Consider the following 20813-nt stretch of genomic DNA (forward strand, 5'->3'; position numbering starts at 1 on the left):
GCCATATTCCCAGAACTTACTATTAAGTAATAATTTCAAGATAGGGTGTAAATTGAATACTCAACATCAGCAACAAAAGGGTTACAAGTTAGTGATACAAGTAATCTTTTCCGTTGCCAACATCATCAAAAACCATTTACTTTGTTGAAAAGAATGCTAACATGTACATGGCATAGATGAGTATAAAAGTTACAAGTATATTTTTCTATACAACTGCAAAAAAATGTTAAAATTACAAAACATTGCTATCAATTGGTTGATTTCAATAAGTGATCAGTTGTTTTATTTTTGAAATATTGCAATATTTCTAAAATATGTAGACAGTATGTTCCACAAGAATGGTCCTGAATAACACATTCTTTAACAATTCTATGTTTGGTTTGGGAAGTATGATGTTTCCATGAGCATCACTTCTCAAGGGGTATGGATTTCTGACAGAAACATACTATGGTGAGTTTACTTGGTAGTAAGATATGAAGGGGCATTCTTTTTGATACATTTAAATATAAACGCAAACTTGTGATATCTTATTATCTGTTCAATTTACATCCAGTTCCGAAGGAGCGAAATTATCCGGTATCTAGTATTGTTCTAGGAGCTTTTTTTCTTTCTTATTTTAAAATTCTGCTTAAGCCCTCGCTGCTACAATTTATCCACACTATACAACAATAATCAATGAGGGGTAAGATACAATCATCACGTAATAATTGTCTACCGTATAAATAAAATAAAAATTCTTTAATAGTAGATGAAGCTTTGACGAAATTTGGATGTCCGTGTATTCACGAATGTCTTCTTGTATATACAATAATCGTAGATTCTCTGTAGTCTTTTTTTTTATTTCAGGCAACACGTCTTCGGAAAACTATGACGTGACACTAATGATCTGTCTATTAAGAAATTTAAGTACAATTGTTCCGCCCTCCAACGGATATGACAAGATGCCACCAGCGACAGAAATCAGTGACGGGGCTGATTTAGCAAGAATTAAATACTATAGAAATGAAATCGTTCACGCTGAGAAAGATGAAATACCAAAGCAAGATTTTACAATTGCATGGGCGTGCGTATCTAAGGTAAATATGAGTTGTGAAGTAATTGTGAAGTGAAGTTGAGTATACCACTGAAACATAAATTGGTAAATTTAACTAGCCTAGGTAAAATTGTGAACTTACTGTCTATATTCACCATCCGTTTTAAAAAAGGTAACTTGGTAGAGAGTAATAATTTTTAAATGATAAGAAAATCAGTAAAAAGAAAATGAATGTAAGATTTTTTTTTTCTTCAAATTTTGTTACATCGAGGACAGTTAGAGCTGAGTACACGATATGTGTTTTGCTCATTAAAGATCTATAGTTGCTTAACACTGCTTCTTTTGGACTCTGTTAGATAGTTGCACCATTTGCAATCATACCACATCACCTTATTTTATATTCATATGTATTATGAATTTCTTGTTTACGAGATTACTTAGTTCATCTGCTAGTTACTTTTTCAGTTTAATGACTTAGCAAAGATTATTTGGGGCTTCCTCACGACTGTCATTGGGTACATCGTGAAAACTTATCGTGAAAGAATAAATAACGGTGATCAAGGATTACGAAAGGATAGCGTAATATCTATTATGGGACCTTGAAGGAAAACTTATCTAGAAGACACATGAAAGGTCAATAGATGATTTGATTTATTTAATTATGAACTATGAACCATTTTGGAAGAAGAAAAAAAATATTGTCAAAATAAGAAAAGAGTTTAAGAGATCACCATTATTATAAAACTACAAATGGCACATTGCTCACCAATACTTAAATGACATGAAAATGTAAACAAACATGATTTTTCTAAATATACAAATTCTTAAATTACTATTCTTTTAACATTGTCGTTCATTGTCGTAATAGCATAATCAGAAAGTGGGGAAAGTTGGAATATTTATATAAAGTTGATATTTATGATCGTAAAAGATCGGTTGCAACTTTTTTTTTTTATCGTGAAAAGGATCTTGAAAATTCGAGTGTCGCTTTATTGTCATTGCAAAAATATGAAAATTTATTTTGGTGGAAGATTAAACTTCCATGACTTTTCTGGTTCTCGTTTATTGGGGAATAAAAATGTTTGGCTATGACGATGGAATGCCTTTTGATCTGGGGTTTTTTAAGACCATTCTGACTAGTTCGTTATGCCTTATTGTCATTTCAGACATATTTTGTTTCTCATTTATTCTGCCTTTTGATAATGCAACAGATTTTTTTTCTCAGATTTTGACGATGAATTTGATTTAATTGCATTCACGATCCACAACCAAATTGAATGCTTGAACACCTTTACTTATTTTTTCACGATCAGATTTGTCGAATGACAGTAATTCATCAATCAGTCCATCCATTCGATAATTTGCAAAAGTGACAAAATAAGTTTACCCACATCACTTCTTTTTAATTCTGAAGAGGAAAAAATTGGGAACGGCGCAAGTACTAAAACGCAATGTGACCATTTATCTCCACCAGAAATGCTTCTTTTGTTATGTATACCAAACAAGAAGCTGCAAACAAAAACAACAGGAGGCTGTCAGAGTGACAGCAAACCGGATTTTCCTGCAGAGGTCGAACCCTGAACAGTTGAGCAAGTATGGACACTACATTTAAGCTTAAAACAGCTCTGAATTTGGATTGTGATTGAATATTTGACACAGCATAGGTTTGTGACACAAAATTAATGTGGTCAAAGACCTGAAATATTTGAAATTGGACATTTACCTATGATGGTCCAATATCCAAAATCTAAGTACATATTAGAATCAGCATATCAAAGAAACCAAAGAATTCAATTTTTGATGAAATCAGACAAAAGTTTAATTTAGGACCCTTTGGACCTCAATGTGGACCAATTTGATAAAGGAGCCTACAATCAAAAATCTCTCAATACATGGTTAGATTCAGCATTTTAAAGAACCCCATAAATTCAATTTTCGTTGAATCAAACAAAGTTTAATTTTGGACCCTGATTTGGACCAACCTGAAAACTGGGCCCAAAAATCTAATATTTAAATACAGATTTAGATTCAGCATTTAAAAGAACCCTATATATATTTAATTTATGTTGAAATGAAACACAGGTTAATTTTATCCATAATATTATCTGTGCAAAGGGAAATAACTCAAACTGGATAATTTTTTTCTAAAATAAAATATGATGCAATTTTTCAAATTATAATCAATAATATAATAACAACAACCAGTGATGACTAAGTTCTCTAAAATTAGATATGATTTAACACTCAAACATTGTTAGAATCAGTATATCAAAGAACCAAAGAATTCAATTTTTGATAAAATTAAACAAAAGTTTAATTTAGGACCCTTTGGACCTCAATGTGGTATTATCTTATTAATAATGAAAAGAAATACAGGTTTAGATTAAGCATTTCATAGAACTCTATATTTATTCAATTTATGTTGAAATCAAACACAGTTTAATTTTGGACCCCGATTTGGACCAACTTGAAAACTGGGCCCAAAATCAGAAATCTAAATATATGTTTATTAATAAACAATATAAGCTTAGTTTTTAAAGGAGTTCACTTCATAAAACAAAATATATAGCATTCAGAAAATTAGTTTTTACAGAATAACAAACAAACTTGCCACAAAATTCTTCAAACAATTTACCAAAGAAAAGAAGAAAAAAATCCAAAATCTCATTTATCATTAATACAATGTCTTTTCAAAATCTATAAAACTTATCAGTAACAAGAAATAATTGTAACAGGATGCTGTTACGAAGTCTCCCAAACAAAGCTCCAATAATTCGTCATTCCCATGGTCATCTGACATTGGCCAAAGTCCAGTACAAATTGGTATGTGATATGCATAAGTGACGCCTATGGATTGACCCTGTATGTCATTCAAATCTTCTTGAAATGACGAACAGGAATATAAATGGTTGTTTAGGGGTGGAGTTCTCGACCGTTTACAAGTTCTCAAAAGTGGACTCCCCCTAAATTTCATATGATTAGTTTTTTTGTCCCATACAAGAATATATATGGTTTAGGAGTGGGGATCGCGACCGTTTACAAGTTCTTAAACAGGAGGGGGTGGGGTTGACCCCAGGGGACTCGCCTTTTATTTCATTTGATTTGTTTTATTGTCCCATACAAGAATATATATGGTTTCGGGGTAGGGATCTTGACCGTTTACAAGTTATCTAAAAGAAGGGGGGTGGGGGTTATCCTCATGGACTTCCCCTATTTTTCATTTGATTTGTTTTATTTTTTCCATAAAAGAATATATATGGTTTAGGAGTGGGGATCTCGACCGTTTACAAGTTCTTAAACAGGAGGGGGTGGGGTTGTCCCCAAGGGACTCGCCTTTTATTTCATTTGATTTGTTTTATTGTCCCATGCAAGAATATATATGGTTTAGGGTGGGGATCTCGACCGTTTACAAGATAAAAGCACATTCTCAAATTGAAGGGGGGTGGGGGTAAGAATATACATGATCTAGGGAGACTTAATTATCTATAAAATGTCTAATAATGAACAGTAAATTTCAATCTTCATTTATACAGTCCTTCTAGTAAATTTCAAACTTTATATATACAGTCCTAAAGATCTTATCAGGAAACAGAAAATTTTAAAATAAATCTGTCACTTCAATGATTATCATATGCTAAGATATTTCCCAGATCTAATTAATAATGAAAATAAATCATTATCATATGCTAAAATATTTCTTATATCTAATTGAACAGAACTATGGTTTAACATAGTACTCTAACATTACATATATAATAATTAATAATGTAATAATCTTCAAAATGTCTAATGATATAGCTTATAATCATTACCACTTAGGAAATAGATAATTTTCAAATAAATCTGTCACTCCAATTTTTACTGTGAGATAAGACAAATCATAACATGATAACAAAGAGTAAAATATTTAAAAATTCCACTTTTGGATATTAAAAATGGCGATAACTCACAAAGGAGATAAATCTTGAAAATTGAACTAGACCTTCATTAAGTCCCAGGAAACAACATATTTAAATTTGAAAAGAATTTGTTAAAGAATTTTCATGTTATTGTGCTGACACTGTTTGGCAGCCGCCCGTCAGCCGCCCAGCCGCCCGCCGAACATCCCCATTTTAATAACCGATATTTCCCTCGAAAATCCGGTTAAACATGAAGCGGTTTTGATTATTCTGGAAAGCTTGAGCACTCCAGTTCATCATTAAAGATCTTCCAACAAATTCCATTCCTTAAATGCTCATTCCCGAATTTAATGAAATTGTTGTTTCCCCATACATTTCATTTTCAGGTTTTTAGAAACCATGATAGTAAAAATAAAAACTGTCATTTTGAAAAGGAGTTAATATGTGTTTGCATTTTTGGCATGATTTTTATGGTAAAAATCTCTTGTTTAAGGCAATAGTAAGACTTGGTGGAATTGCATACAAATCAATGTGTGATGAAGTGAGCCAAATGAATCTAAACAAAGATATCTTAACATTTGTACGTCAAGATTTAACAGAATTCCAAGAGGAAATTGGTTCAGAATTGAAAACACTAGAGAACCAAACAGTTCATATACAGACAAAGGTATCAATGCTTAAAGATGATCATGAAAAGTTCAAAGATGCAGTAAAGATTACAACATTAGACCTTCTTACAAAAATAACAGAATATGAATTTCAAGGTAAAAACAAATGCATGGCATTACCCATGTTTTATGTTGAATAAATAAAGGCAACAGTAGTATACCGCTGTTCGAAACTCATAAATCGATAGAGATAAAAACAAATTCAGGTTACAAACTAAAACTGAGGGAAACGCATCAAATATAAGAGGAGAACAACGACACAACAAAAACACAACATTAAAATGTAACACACACAGAAACGAACTATAATATAACAATGGCCATTTTCCTGACTTGGTGCAGGACATTTAAAAAAACAATGGTGGGTTGAACCTGGTTTTGTGGCATGCCGAACCTCACGCTTTTATTGCAACGTCAAACACAACACTAAAACGACAACATCACATGACAGGACCACAATACAAATAAATGGGAGAACATATAGGACAAAGAAACACACAAATAATAGCTAACAAAAGGTACTAGGCTTAAAATTCAATACGCCAGACGTGCGTCTCGTACACACAAGAACAACCAGTGACGCTCAGATGAAAAAAGTTTGAAAGCCAAAACAAGTACAAAAGTATAGAGCACCGAGGACCAAAACTTCCAAAAATTTGCGCCTAACACGGCCAGGGTTTTCTGCCTGGAACAAGAACATCCTTATTATTTAGAATACACAGACAAGAAGTAATAGCAAGATATTTAATATTTAGTTAACATGTATGTAAAAGTCATTTTCAATATAGAAATAAGTTAATGCGTGTAATTATTAAATATTTACTGAAGGTGATCAATTCGTACATATGCTGATCTTTTTTGGCTAAAAGACGAATCGAATGTTAAACAACCCAAGTCGTATGATTGCAGCCTTAAAGGGAGGCGAAAGGTACCAAAGGGATATTCCAATTCATAAGTCGAGAACAAACTGACAATGTCATGGCAAAAAAAAACCAAACAGTATACAACACTCAGCATAGAAAACTAAAGACTGAACACGAACCCCACCATAAACGGGGGATGATCTAAGGTACTCAAGAAGGGTAGGCAGAACCTGCTCCACATGTGGCACCTAACGTGTGGCTTATGTTAGTACGAAATTCGATGAGTCACATTCACGGAAAAGAGGACAGGTTTTTTGTCAAACAACTCGTGATGGCGTCCGTTTAATTATTCAAGGAATGATTTAAATTCACCACTTGGAGCTCTTGATTTAATAGCTCCCTTGTAAGCAGCAATCCCCTATCAAGGAAATCATGATAGGAAATGCAAGCTCTTGAATATCGCATCAACTGGTACATGAATACTCCTTATGCCGGCATTGCCGGATTGTTGCTACATAGAAATGAAAAGTTCACAATTTGGAAGCTGAAATCATCTCTTTTGTCGTTTTGTTCTTAATCGACTCTCATTGACAATTTCTAGATGCAAGTCAAGATATGATGCAGGCTTAAGTATTTGTTTTATCTTTTATTTTCACCAGGAATGCTACTGCGTTCATTTTACTGAGTTTAACTTTCAGAATCAAAATGGGAAATAACAAATATTTATTATAAAGAATCTGTAAGTATAAAAATTGAATGCTGTTTTTGAAAATTTCTATTAAATAAAAGCAAATGACATCACAATTCTGGCACGGGCGCATGAGGAATTGACCCCCAATTTTTCTAAATATTTTTTTTTTTTGTGTTTTAATTTGTTTTTTTTTGTAAATATTCTGTAATATTATAACTTATTTTCACTTATTTAAAATGTACTTGCTCTTTTCCATACGATATATAATATAAGTAGTTTATAAATTTTGACCCTCTGTTTTTATTTTCCATAATACATTCAAATATCGTAATCTGCTCATTTCCAGCACATTGTATGCACCATATTTCCATAATATTATAAAAACTAAGACATGTATCAACAACAAAAATACTTACCTTTTCGTTTCTGTATGTAGTTTGTTTGTACAATCACTCAGCTATCCAGAAATTATGAAGTTTCAATCCTTGGTAGATTTAATTTCGTCAAGTCCTTTTCTGATGACAGAAGTTGACGTCATGCACACGACCTGTATAACTCCAAATGCAACGAATGAATAATGAAGTCTGATAAGTAAAAAAGTTGTTGAAAGCCGCTAAAATTTAAAAAAAAAATACGTGAAACTTTTGGAATGCAAAACATAGGTTTCTTATTTGGCAGCGTTGACGGCGTAACTGTTAGTATAAACAGTATAGTTTACATTGCAGAAGGTAGCAGACGTGGATACTACATTTCTTGTTCAGAAGTTTTGAAGTTTCTAACTGAACATATAAATAAGAAGATGTGGTATGATTGTCAATGAGACAACTCTCCACAAGAGACCAAATGACACAGAAGTTAACAATGATAGATCACCGTACGGCCTTCGATTGTTGGATGTATGTGTCCGTCTAATATGGATTTCCTGACCTTGACCTCATTATCATGAATTATCGATAATGTGAGGTTTGTGTTATACATGCGTTAACCCCTTATGGTATTTTACAGACCTTCAACACAAAATTCTGATAATAATTAGGAAATCGGGCGAGATATTCAGCGTGTGCATTCTTGCATAGTAACTTTCAATTGGAAAATCCACGAAAATCTGAAACTCAAAGTCTTTTGGAAATAAATCTAATAATGAATGATCAATAAGTTTTGCCATATTCTAATTATCGAATTCCGTAAAGAGTCGATTTGACAGTTCAAAATATGTGAGGTGTCATCTGGCAATTCTCCTAAAGCCATTCCAATTGAAAGTTTAATGTCTTTGTCATGCATAGCTCTGATTTAGTGTCCATGTTTGACTTTCCTTTTTGGTTCTTTTTTGGTTTTATCAGCTATTCAATGTTTGTATTCGTGTTTGGATTTTCAGATAATTTGGCCTTGAGCATCACTTAATAACATTAACGGTATCAAATATACTATACCAGATGAGTATTTCGACAATCAATCTCGAGGCTAAAATATTTGAAAATCAAACTTGAAGAGCCGATGAAGCCAAACTTGACCAAAGTTAAGTAATAAAAAAGGTCGTCAGACATTATAGTAACCGCTGTCTACCGATGTGTTACTAATGGCAAGTACAAGTTGGGTGATGATTCTCTTTCGATATTTTTTATTCTCGATGGCAACGCACTAAGAGACTATTAGTATAATATAAACCTGTAGCGCTGGTCAGGTGTAATGAAATATATGCTTACTTACGAACTACATTAACATAATCACGATCATGAGTAATGCCAGAATTAAGCTCGTCCTAATGCATCTGCTACTAGTAATCTTACATGTCTAAACCGAACATCAAAAATCACTGTAGTGAGGATATTGATTTACCTATTTATATTGCCTTTAATTTTAGAGTTAACATAAATCTGTTTGTCTTTGTTTTGTTTTTTATTCCAACTGTTATGGTTGTTCACTATATATCTTTAATCTAGTCTCAATCACCACATGTCTTATCAGTGTAATGCCGATTACCTTATTTTAGTGCAAAATTATAACTCATAATGTTAATTTCAGATGAACACATCAATGAACTGTCGTCAGAGTTTACCAAAAAGATACAGGATCTCTCAACAGAAATTAAAGTTCGAGCTGCAGATACTATTCCAGGGAATATAAGATGTAAGTCTTCTTTTCATATCATTTTCGTTTCTTTAACTTTATACCTAAAATTTAAAACCGAAACATGACATATAAAGGCCAGTTTTTTTTCTCAAATTGAGTTACCGTTAATTTATTATACAGGATCCATGTTTTCAATAAAGTTTAGAAATGTCAACTTGATGAATGAGTTCCGATACCATTTGTTCACGTGATACATACATGTTAAGTTATTAAAAAAACTACCAAATTATTCATATTCTAAACCAGTTTTTATATATATTGACAACAAAATTTACCAGTTTGTTCACAATTTAACGTATTGTATTTACCAGCTGTTAAGTTGTAACTTGTACATTTTTTGATAAGTTATCTGTATTTTGACACCCACTTTCACAAGGTGATATAAATTTATCCCTTATAATTAACTTCTTGATTTTTGCTACTCACACAAGTTTCTTTATAAACCGAAATAAAGATACAAATGATGACACCAAATTGGTTTAGATTCTGTTTATTTATTCGATAGGATACTGACATATACTGAAGAAACGAAGATTGGCAAATTTATAAACTTTTAATTTCAATTTCCAGCTCTGAGTACAAACTATGTGATAAGTCTAATTCTTTGGTGTCACAAACGAGTCGAAGAGGGCTTAAAGTTTGTTCTTATGTTGTAATGTTACACCACTGTCCCAGGTTAGGGGAAGGTTGGGGCCTTCAAACGAGTTTAACCCCACCTCATTATATATGTGCCTGTCCCAAAAGAGGGACGAAAGATACCAGAGGGACATTCAAACTCATAGATCGAAAACAAACTGACAACGCCATGGCCAAAAATAAAAAAACAAACAGACAAACAATAGTACAGATGACACAACACAGAAAACCAAAGACTAAGCAACACGAACCCCAAGTCAGGAGCCTCTAATTCAGTGGTTGTCGTTTATTGCTGTGTAACATATTTGTTTTCGTTCATTATTTTGTACATTAACTAGACCGTTAGTATTCTCGAATGAATTGATTATATTTGTCATTTCGTGGCCTTTTATAGCTGACTATGCGGTATCGGCTTTGCTCATTATCAAAGGCCGTACGGTGATCTATAATTGTTAACTTCTGTGTCATTTGATCTCTTGTGGAGAGTTTTCTCATTGGCAATCATACCACATCTTCTTATTATTATATTAAAGATGTGTTCTTCTGATGTTTCAGTCTCGTTGAAATCTCGTTCAAGAATTATTTCCAAAACATGTGATACATGTGGAAAATATCAATGAATTAAAAAAATATTATAATCAAACTAAACTCTGTGAAAAAATTGTGTACTTACAAAAAGCAGTTTTTGGGTAATACAATTTTCAAATTTTATAACCGATCCGGTCAGTGTCATCAGGCAAAATGTTGAGAAAATCAGTAAGGGTACAAAGAAACGATTTAACCAAAAATATGTATATCCCATATCAATTTTTCTTTTCAAAATTCTTAGATATGTTTTTTTTCAATTACTTATAACATAGAAGTTGAAATAATATGCTTCTTGTTCTAAAAAAAAGGGAAAATCCCAAATTAACTAAATTGACAGCATGGTGAATTTGACAGGAAAAAGCAACAAAATTTTATAAAACTTTCTAATATTCTAATATTAACGCCAACCTATTGTTGTTTTAAGTAAATTTTTTTCAGATTGGTCCACTTTATCTTTAGTGAAAGTTTGAAAAAAAGTTTAGTTGTAAAACTGTGATTTTTTCAAAATAATAGCACAAAACGGGTAACAAATTGTTGAAAAATGGGAAAATCATTGAAAATGGGGTACCTTCAAATGGCCATAACAACACAAAAGTGCACCACCATATGATTTTTTCTTCATCAATTACATTCTTACAGTCATATAAACCCAAAAATCAGGTTGAGAAAAAAAGTTTAATCCTAGAAATATTTGGCCCCTCAGAGGTGTACATCCTTTAATTTTACGACAATTTGAATCTAACTGTCGTCTTCTGTGAAAGAGATATTCCATAACGGTCAATCAATGTAAACGTTTTGAATGGATGACTTCATTTTTACAACATACCTATGATAAATTGTCCTTTATATACCTTAATACGTCTCGTCTAATACTGCCGTATAATAAGGAGATTTTTTTTGATTACCATTAGAAAACCCTCAAAGACCAAACGACAGGGATCTGTACAACTACAGGTCACAATGTGGTCTACAACAATGAACAAAACCATGCCATATAGTAAATTAATGTCGCGGTAGTTTATCAATGTTCATATCTCATAAACCGATTTACAGTTCAAAATAACGTTACAAACAAAAACAACAAAAAGAATCGCATAAACTCCAATAGGACTGCCATCTCTGTTAATGAATATAAAAAAGAAGATGTGGTATGATTGCCAATGAGACAACTCTCCACAAGAGACCAAATGACACAGAAATTAACAACTATAGGTCACCGTACGGCCTTCAACAAGACCGTATAGTGTGCATATGCAAGACCGTAACGTATTAACTGAGTTATGTAAACGGCCTACGCTGGAGCTGAGTTTTGTTACTGCTGGCTGTGAAATGAGAAGTTGGCTGTTAGAAATATAATTTATCATTTGATAAACGACTTTGAATATGTAATCAAGCTTATTTTTGTGTTTGCTAAGAAACTATAACTATACCATGACCAAGCTGTCCTGGAAAATATTGTCAAGGATTAATTATTCTTATCGTCAACTCCGACGAATTAGCCGAATTAGTAACGTAAATGTGTTTTAACCTTATTGTATAAAAAGATACCAAGTCAGGAATATGACAGTTGATTTCCATTCTTTTGATGCGTGTGAGCGTTTGATTTGGCCATTTGATAAAGAAGGGACTTTCCGTCTGAATTTTCCTTAGAGTTCGGTATTTTTGTTATTTTACTTTTTTCGTCTTCTCGACATTATGAAAAAAAAGCCGTCTTCTATAATTGTTTTTCTTTATTGTTTTAATAAAAATCAGACCATTAGATTTCTCTTTTTCTATTTCACATTGGGTCATTACATGACGTTGTAAAGCTCATATCATTACGACGCACCCGGTCTTGCTCCTTTTTGAGCTCATGCGTTGTCCTCAGTGTTTGTTTGTTATCTTGATTAGTTTCTTCTTTATCGATTTACGAGAACATCGGTAAATTGCTGTTGCTTTATTTTATACCCAATTCTTTTAACGAAATATTTTTTTTTTAAATGGTGTAGTTTTATGATAGAAAAGGCATAAATGTTTATATGACCTAAAAGTATGCATGTATACAATAACTGTAAGTTTATACAGAATCTAGTATTACAACTCTTTATTTCTTTTGATTAATAAGACTATAATTATGTATTCCTAACATTTATTGTGACCACATAGTTCTGAATTATAGAATATAATTTAGACCTATGTGGTCACTATAATTATGTATTCCTAACATTTATTGTGACCACATAGTTCTGAATTATCTTCTATTGAATTGGGATGGTAGAGGACATCAAACTCTCTAGGTTTTGGTTTAAATACTATTTTTTTGCTAGGTAGGAAATAAATATTTTATGGGCTTCTGACCACCACTTATCTTATAGTTCAAGATTTTGCATTTCATATTATTTTCGGAAAAGAGGATTAAAGTGAAGTTTCGACATTGTCTTCAATCGGAACATATGGAAAGCGACTTATCACCAAAAATGTAAAAGAACAATAATACCGAACTCCAAGGAAAACTTAATACGGAAAGTCCCTTATCAAATGGCAAAATCTAAAGCTCAAACACATCAAACGAATGGAAAACAACTGCCATACTCCTGAATTGGTACAGCCATTTCCTTAAGTAAAAAATGATGGTTTTAACCTGGTTTTATAGCTAAACCTCTCATTTCTATGACAGTCGCATAGAATTCCATTATATTTACAACAATGTGTGAGCAAAACAAACAGAGATAAAAGGTAGAAATGTCAAAATTTTTAAACAGTAGTCAACATTGTGTTAAAATCTTAATCACTATAAAAACAAACAACTATGTCAACAGAGAAAACCTAAAAAAATGGCATATACACACTCTATAGACAAAGCGCTTAAGCAAAAATGAAAGACAATAATACAAAAAATGACCATAGCACAATAACACAATTACGGGATGTATAAATACCGAGCAATGCTAAAAGGATTAACCAAAAATTGACTAAACAGTAAAGGATGAAAATAATACAAAATCAAATAAAAAAAGCACGCAATTTAGATGATAAAAGACGGCAATACCTAGAATCTATACTTCAAGATCATCATGCATTATTTGTGAAGTTGATACGGAATATTTATCAACAAGGTCTTTGTACCTTCCGATGAACACTTTTAGAAAAAGGCCGAGATATTTTTTAATATAACCCTGGTTCATCAATTTTCGAAATTTTATTTTCAAAGCGTCTCTTGCTGTGCATTCATTACTCGTCATGCAAATTCAGTAAAAGTGTCGTAATCGGGAAAACGACAGAATCTGTAATATTATAGCGTGAATCGAATTTATAATTAAAGGTAAATTGTAAATGTTCAAAACAACTGGGGATTCCAAATGATATAAATAATTATTTATCCTGCAATTGGGTGTCTTATCATACATTAATAGCCCAACAGATATCGCTAACCTGTATTTGTATACTATACAGATACCGCTTTGAAGCTCCGCCCACTGCCGGACTATTTTTGTGTATTGCTGTTGACAAGTGTTGTATGAACTTTCGTGACCTCAGAATGTGTATTGCAATCGCATTCTAATGACATATTGCTCCGTCTGTGAATGTTCAAGTCTCCGATCCGCAACCAACTTTCTGCTTAAAGACAAACATGAACAGCAGAGATTAACTCCACTTTCTACGGCGCCAATCTTCATGTTCAAAACTTGAATGTGTAAATCACAAAATTAACCATGCAACAAACCCAATAATGCGTGAATGCACGGACAGTTCGAAATTCTGCAGAGTAGGACATATCAAACACTTTTTTCTTAAATCGGACAATGTTTTGTTATTTCTTTTTACTGTTGAAATTAGTTGATATAGTGTAATAAATAATAATATTTTTTTGGCTATATATTATTGTTGACAATGCGTAATTCTTTTCGGTGTACCGGTCATCAGATGATTATGTGATTTTTTGATATTACTACGCGGGCCTCAAAGGATTTTAAATCGAAAATAAATGCAATAAATGTGAGTTTTTCTGTCTTTCAAAGAAAAAACAATGTTCAAAATTGATTGCAGGATAAAGAAAATAACTGTTTAGTGTCTTTGAATATCAGCTGAATTTGTACTCGACTCGAAACAGGAGTAAAAGGTCGCTGAAGCTTACATTACACCTGTTTCTTAGCCTCTTACAAATACAGCTGATATTTAAAGACACTAAACAGTTATTGTCTATGTATCAACCATGGCTTTGTCAGTTTTTTGTTGTTTTTTTTTCAAATTCACAAGTTTGAATGTCCTTTTGATATCTATCGTCTCGCCCTTGCCCGTTAAAATGAAAAACAAATATTACAGACATTTGAGTGTTTCCATTTTATGCTGACTGGTCTTTTTGTATTTGTGTATATTGTTTTTATCTTTTAAATCAGTTCTATTTGCACTGAATCAAAATATATCGATTTAGATCTATACCATTTTATTTTCCTTCAATTATGATTTTACTACAGTTAGTATGTTTCAGTTTTATTGTCAGTATGATTACTAGTAATCATATATCATCGTAGATTGTTGATGACTTAATTGTTTTATTTATAGTTTATGTAAATGTTTATGTTCTATTCATTTTTTTTTTATTTCAAGCTCAAAATGACCAATATATAAATGAATGGATGAAGGATGACAGCAAATTTATTATCACAAGGGCAACAAAACATGTTGCAACATCTGTACAGTTACAGAATTGTATTGTTGTCACTGGGAGCTCAGGGACTGGAAAATCGTCAATTATTCACCATGTTGCAATAAATTTGTATAAACATGAAGGGTATGAAATAATTCCGTTAGTCACAGGACCATCAGATATAATACATTATCGTGATTTAAGAAAGAAACAAGTTTTTGTTATTGATGATATTTGTGGCAAGGAGACAGTTAACATTCAAACAGTACATATGTGGAAAGATCATTTAGAAAAAATAGAAAAAATATTCAAAGCTTGCGAAAATGATAAAAAAGATGGCATAAAAAATGTTATTTTCATGCATAATGAAATACCAGGGCAATCTACATCTGCAAAACTCCTTATTTCTTGCAGACTGCATGTATTCAAAGATTTACAATTCCAGCAACTTAATTATTTCGCAAGTAAAGAATGCAATTTATTATCACAACAGCTGTGTCTCTTACCAGAAGAAAGAAAGCTAATGATAAGACAGTACCTTTCAAATGATATGATCAACCATATTGAAACATATTTGGAAAATTTTGATTTCTTTCCACTGCTTTGTAAATTATCCGAGGGAAAATCATTTACTGACCTAAAGAAGCTTTTCACAGCCCCAGTAAATACTATAAAAGATGAATTAATGCACATAATAAGATTTCACAACAAAATTCCGTTTTGTGCTATTGTTCTTTGTGTATTATTTGATGATGGTTTTAGTTTAGATTTGTTGAAGCTTAACACTTCATCTCAGGATGAAATAAAGCTTAAGTCCGTGTGTGCAGAATTTGGCATTGATGTAAAACAAGAAATGTCCCGAACTACATTACGAGAATGCCTTGCAAACTTAGAAGGCACCTATTTAAAAAGGCGGGGAAACAAGTATACACTTATTCATGACAAAATATATGAAATTGCAGCTGTTATTTGCGGACAACATTTACAAGAATGCTTTATTAATTTTGCGCCCAGTGAATTCATCCGGGATCATTACATTTTCGAATCGTTCAAGGACAGAACAAGTGGTGAGGAAAACTTGATAATTCTCTCAGAAGACATGAAACACGAGTATTTTGTCAGACTGATCTTAGATTTGAAAAATAATGATTTGAAAAGTATATTCCATAATAAACAGTTACGATTTAATTCATTTAGATCGCAGCTTCTTTCGTTTTTCAAACGTAACCATGAAGTTACACGTTTACTGTTGGCTTTTGACAGACGCAATAGACGTATGTTCTATGGATATTCCTCGATGTCCACACCAACACCTTTAATGGAAGCTGTTACAGAAGGTTATGTAGACGTGGTTCTCTTTCTGATAGATATAAACTGTGATGTCAATGAAGTAGATAGTAAGGGAAGATCAACTTTATATATCGCATGCGAGGGAGGTCATACTGACGTAGTGAAATTACTTTTGGAAAGAAATGTCAATGTCTCTAAACGTGGATCATTCGGAATGTCACCACTTTATGTGGCTTCAGAAAGAGGGTACACAGATATAGTTAAGTTATTGCTTGATAACAATGCTGTGGTATCGCAGACGGACGATTTTAAACAGTCACCATTTTATATGGCTTGTAAAGGAGGGCATACAGATATTGTAAAACTGTTACTTGCAAAAAAGGCTGACATGTCTCAGCGTGAAAAGTTGTCTGGTATGTCAGGATTACTCGTGGCTTGTGAACTAGGACATGCAGACACTGTAAGAATGTTAATAGAAAACAATGCGGATACTTTGCATTGTGACGTTAATAAAAGATCAGTATTGTATATGGCTTGTAAAAAAGGGTTTACAGCTATAGTAAAATTGTTATTGGAGAATAATTGTAATATATCGCAATGTAATAATCGCGGACAATCCCCATTGTCTGTTGCATGCAAAAGTGGTTATATAGACATTGTTAAACTTTTACTTGAGAAACAAATTGACATCTCCAAATGTGACAGACATGGACAATCACCACTGTATTTGGCAGTTCAACAAGGGCATACAGATATAGTGAAACTACTACTTCAAACCAAGGCTAACGTTTCTCAAAGAGGTTGGGCAATGCAGACACCTTTGTATGTTGCTTGTGAAAAAGGACATACACCTATTGTGAAAATCTTACTGCAGAGTGGTGCTGATGTCTCACATTGTGGGAAGTTTAGACTTTCACCGTTGCATGTGGCTTGTTTAGCAGGACATGCAGATATAGTTAAATTGTTACTTAAGAACAATTCTAACATGCTTCAATGTGATAAATTTGGAAAGTCATCATTGTACCATGCATGTAAAGCAGGACACTCGGTTATAGTAAAAATGTTATTGGAAAATAATGCTGATGTGTCTCAGTGTGACAAACACCATCGGTCACCACTGTTTATTGCATGTGAAGGAGGGCATACAGAATCAGTGAAACTCTTACTACCAAGGAATATTGATGTCTCTAAACGTGACACTCAAGCACAATCAGCATTGCATGTAGCTTGTCGAAATGGACATACAAAAATAGTAGAATTATTGCTTGAATCCAAAGCTAAAGTATCTCAATATTGCTGGGCAAAGCAGACACCATGCTTTTTTGCTTGTAAAGGGGGCCACATTGACGTGCTTACATTACTGCTGAAAGAAAATGCTGATATCTTAAAATGCAACAAGTATAAACAGTCACCACTTTATGTTGCTGCTGAAGGAGGGCATACAGATATAGTGACACTGCTTCTCGAGAACAAAGCCGATGTCTTTCAACTTGACAAAAGTGGTCAGTCAGCTCTTTATATTGCTTGTAAAGGCGGCCACACTAAAGTAGTTGAACTTTTACTTGCTAACAATGCTAATGTGTCTCAATATGACCGATGTTGTAAAGAATCATCATTATATGTTGCCTGTGTAAGAGGACACGAAGCTATAGTAAAACTTTTAATGAATGCAAATATTGATGTTAACAAGTGTAATAAAGAAATGATCTTTGTTTCGTCGCCCTTTTCAAACACTTATGTTAATTCACCATTGAATGCTGCCTGTCAAGAGGGTTATACGAATATAGTAAAACTTTTATTAGAGAACAATGCAGACGTCTTTCAGTGTGATAACGATGGAAAATCCCCATTGCATGTTGCATGTGAAGGAAAACATAGAGACATAGTCAAACTCTTAATTGAGAAAAAAGCTCACGTCTCTCAATATGACAGCTATGGAGTTTCACCGTTGTATCTTGCTTGTAAAGTAGGTGATGCGGAAATAGTGAAACTTTTACTTGAAAACAGAGCAGATCCGTTACAATGTTTTAAGTCTAAAAACCAATCACCGTTGTATATTGCTTGTGACAGACGACAAACTGAAATAGTCAAGATGTTGTTAGAATACAATGCTGATGTGTTGCAGTGCAACCTACATGGGGAATCGCCTTTATATGTTGCCTGTAAAGAAGGATGCGCAACTATTGTAGAATATCTACTGGAGTATAATGCTAATGTCAACCAGTGTGATTGTAACGGGCGGTCGCCTTTGTATTTAGCATGTGAACGAGGAAATGTTCAAATAGCACAACTGTTGTTAGAAAACAAAGCTGATGTCTATCAATATGACAAAGAAGATATATCTCCATTTTATATGGCTTGCAAAGGCGGACATACACGTATAGCGAAACTCTTACTAGAACACAAGGCTGATATTTTACATTCTAATAATTATAAACAATCGCCGTTCTATATGGCTTACAAGGAAGGACATACAAAGATCGTGCAAATTCTTTTGAAGAATAAAGTTGGCGTCTGCCAGAGTGATGACGAAGACCGATCCCCTTTCTTTGTGGCATGTGAAAATGGACATACTGATATAGTTGAACTATTACTACAGAACAACGCCGACATTTCACACTGTAATAAGTATGGACAATCCCCTTTCCTTATGGCATGTAAAGGAGGATATGCAGACATTGTGCAAATTCTACTTATGAAAAATATTGGAGTTTTAAAATGCGATATGACTGGACTAACACCATTGCATATGGCATGTAAAATGGGGCATTATGATGTTGTTGAACTATTGATAGAAAACAATGCTAATGTCAATCAGTGTGAAAGACAAGTTGGATGGTCGCCTTTGCATTTTGCTTCTTTTGGGGGGTATACAGATATTACTGAACTCTTGATTAAAAAGAACGCAGATAAGGAGATATATGATGACGAGGGGTTAACGCCAGATGATGTGTTTGAACAAGAATTTGCAAATCTGTAGTTCGACAAAAAGTATACATATACAAGGAGAACAGTTACAAAAAATAATATAAAACAATGAAGTCCTGTCTGTAGTTTGTTCTTGAGACAAACGGAAAGTTATATTTTGAAGCCTCAGTTCGCATAGGAAAAGAGGAGTATGTAGCATTTTAAATTGAAATAAATCAACTTAATTTTCGGTTCATTTTATCAGAATATATTTAAATAAAGGCAACAGTAGTATAATGCTGTTCAAAAGTCATAAATCGATTGAGAGAAAACAAATCCGGGTTACAAACTAAAACCGAGGGGAACACATTTAGCAGACTGACGACATAGATGTTAAACCACAATCTAAGACGTGGTAAAAATGTCCTTAGTTAGTTTAGACACAGACACATCGTAAAGATCAACCAATTCATGATGGTGTCCATAAAATTTACGAAGTGTCAATTTTAATCTTTCCTCCTCATAACTCTGTTGAAGCAGTTTCTGCGTAAGGAGCACACACCTGTGTATGAAGTCCGTATAGTGTGAACATGCACGAGCATGACGTATGAATTGAGATATGTAAACACCATATGACGGAGCAGAGGGTATGTTACTGCTGAAAAATCGGAAATTGATAATTGGGAAGTTGAAATCATCCCGTTTGTCATAGATTTTAGTGTGAAGTCGTCCATCTGTGTCAATATTGAGGAAAAGATCAAGGTATGAAGCAGTCTTTCTAGTATCAGTAGTATCCTTAATTTCAAGTTCACTGGGATATATGAGATGCAAGTACTGACTGAAATATGGGTTATTCAGTGATAGGACATCATCAATATATATCTGAAAGTAGAATAAAAGAATTTTGCAAGGTGCTTTTTCTTTTTGTCTTTTAGAAGGTTCTGAATGAATTCTGCTTCATACGAGTACAAAAATAAGTCGGCCAGAAGGGGTGCACAATTAGTACCCATTGGAATACCGACTGTCTGTTGAAAATATCAATCCTCCAACTCAACAAATATATTGTCGATTAAAAAGTCCAGCATTTTGATAATATCATCTTCAGTGTATTTTCTGATAGAATCAGTGTGGTTCTTCCCAAAATAAGAATTATTATAACACAAAACAAGAAATTTATATCTACGATTCCATTTTTTATAGAAAAAGCTCTGTTTAATAAGATGGTGGAGTCGATCTTTCAATTGAGCATGGGGAGTAGTAGTGTTAAGCGTAGAAAAATCAAAGGTCTGAATGTGGCTGCAAAATTGCAGAGATTGTGATCTAAGATTTAGCAGTAGATCTTTAGAATTTTTGAGAAACCAAATCTGATTGACACCACTGGTTGAATATATCTCATCACAATATTTTGAAGGCCATCTTTTACTGTAGAAAGAATAGTAGTCAGCACTTTAGAAAGATGTTCGAACATCTTGATGATCCAG

The 20813-nt window shown here is 33.1% G+C and overlaps 1 protein-coding gene across 1 annotated transcript in view; it reads left to right on the forward strand.

Annotated features, from left to right (window-relative positions):
- Positions 1-19582, forward strand: part of LOC127700883 (serine/threonine-protein phosphatase 6 regulatory ankyrin repeat subunit B-like) — a 33555-nt gene extending 13973 nt beyond the window's left edge. Inside the window, exons 4-7 of the mRNA XM_052204585.1 lie at positions 847-1076; positions 5426-5696; positions 9177-9281; positions 15096-19582. Coding sequence (XP_052060545.1) covers positions 847-1076; positions 5426-5696; positions 9177-9281; positions 15096-19405 — 4916 coding nt within the window. The 3' untranslated portion in view covers positions 19406-19582. The remainder of the gene's footprint in view (positions 1-846; positions 1077-5425; positions 5697-9176; positions 9282-15095) is intronic.
- The last annotated feature ends 1231 nt before the right edge of the window (positions 19583-20813 follow it).

Source organism: Mytilus californianus, unplaced genomic scaffold, assembly GCF_021869535.1.
Source record: "Mytilus californianus isolate M0D057914Y unplaced genomic scaffold, xbMytCali1.0.p SCAF_5, whole genome shotgun sequence".
Taxonomy (NCBI): Eukaryota; Metazoa; Mollusca; class Bivalvia; order Mytilida; family Mytilidae; genus Mytilus; species Mytilus californianus.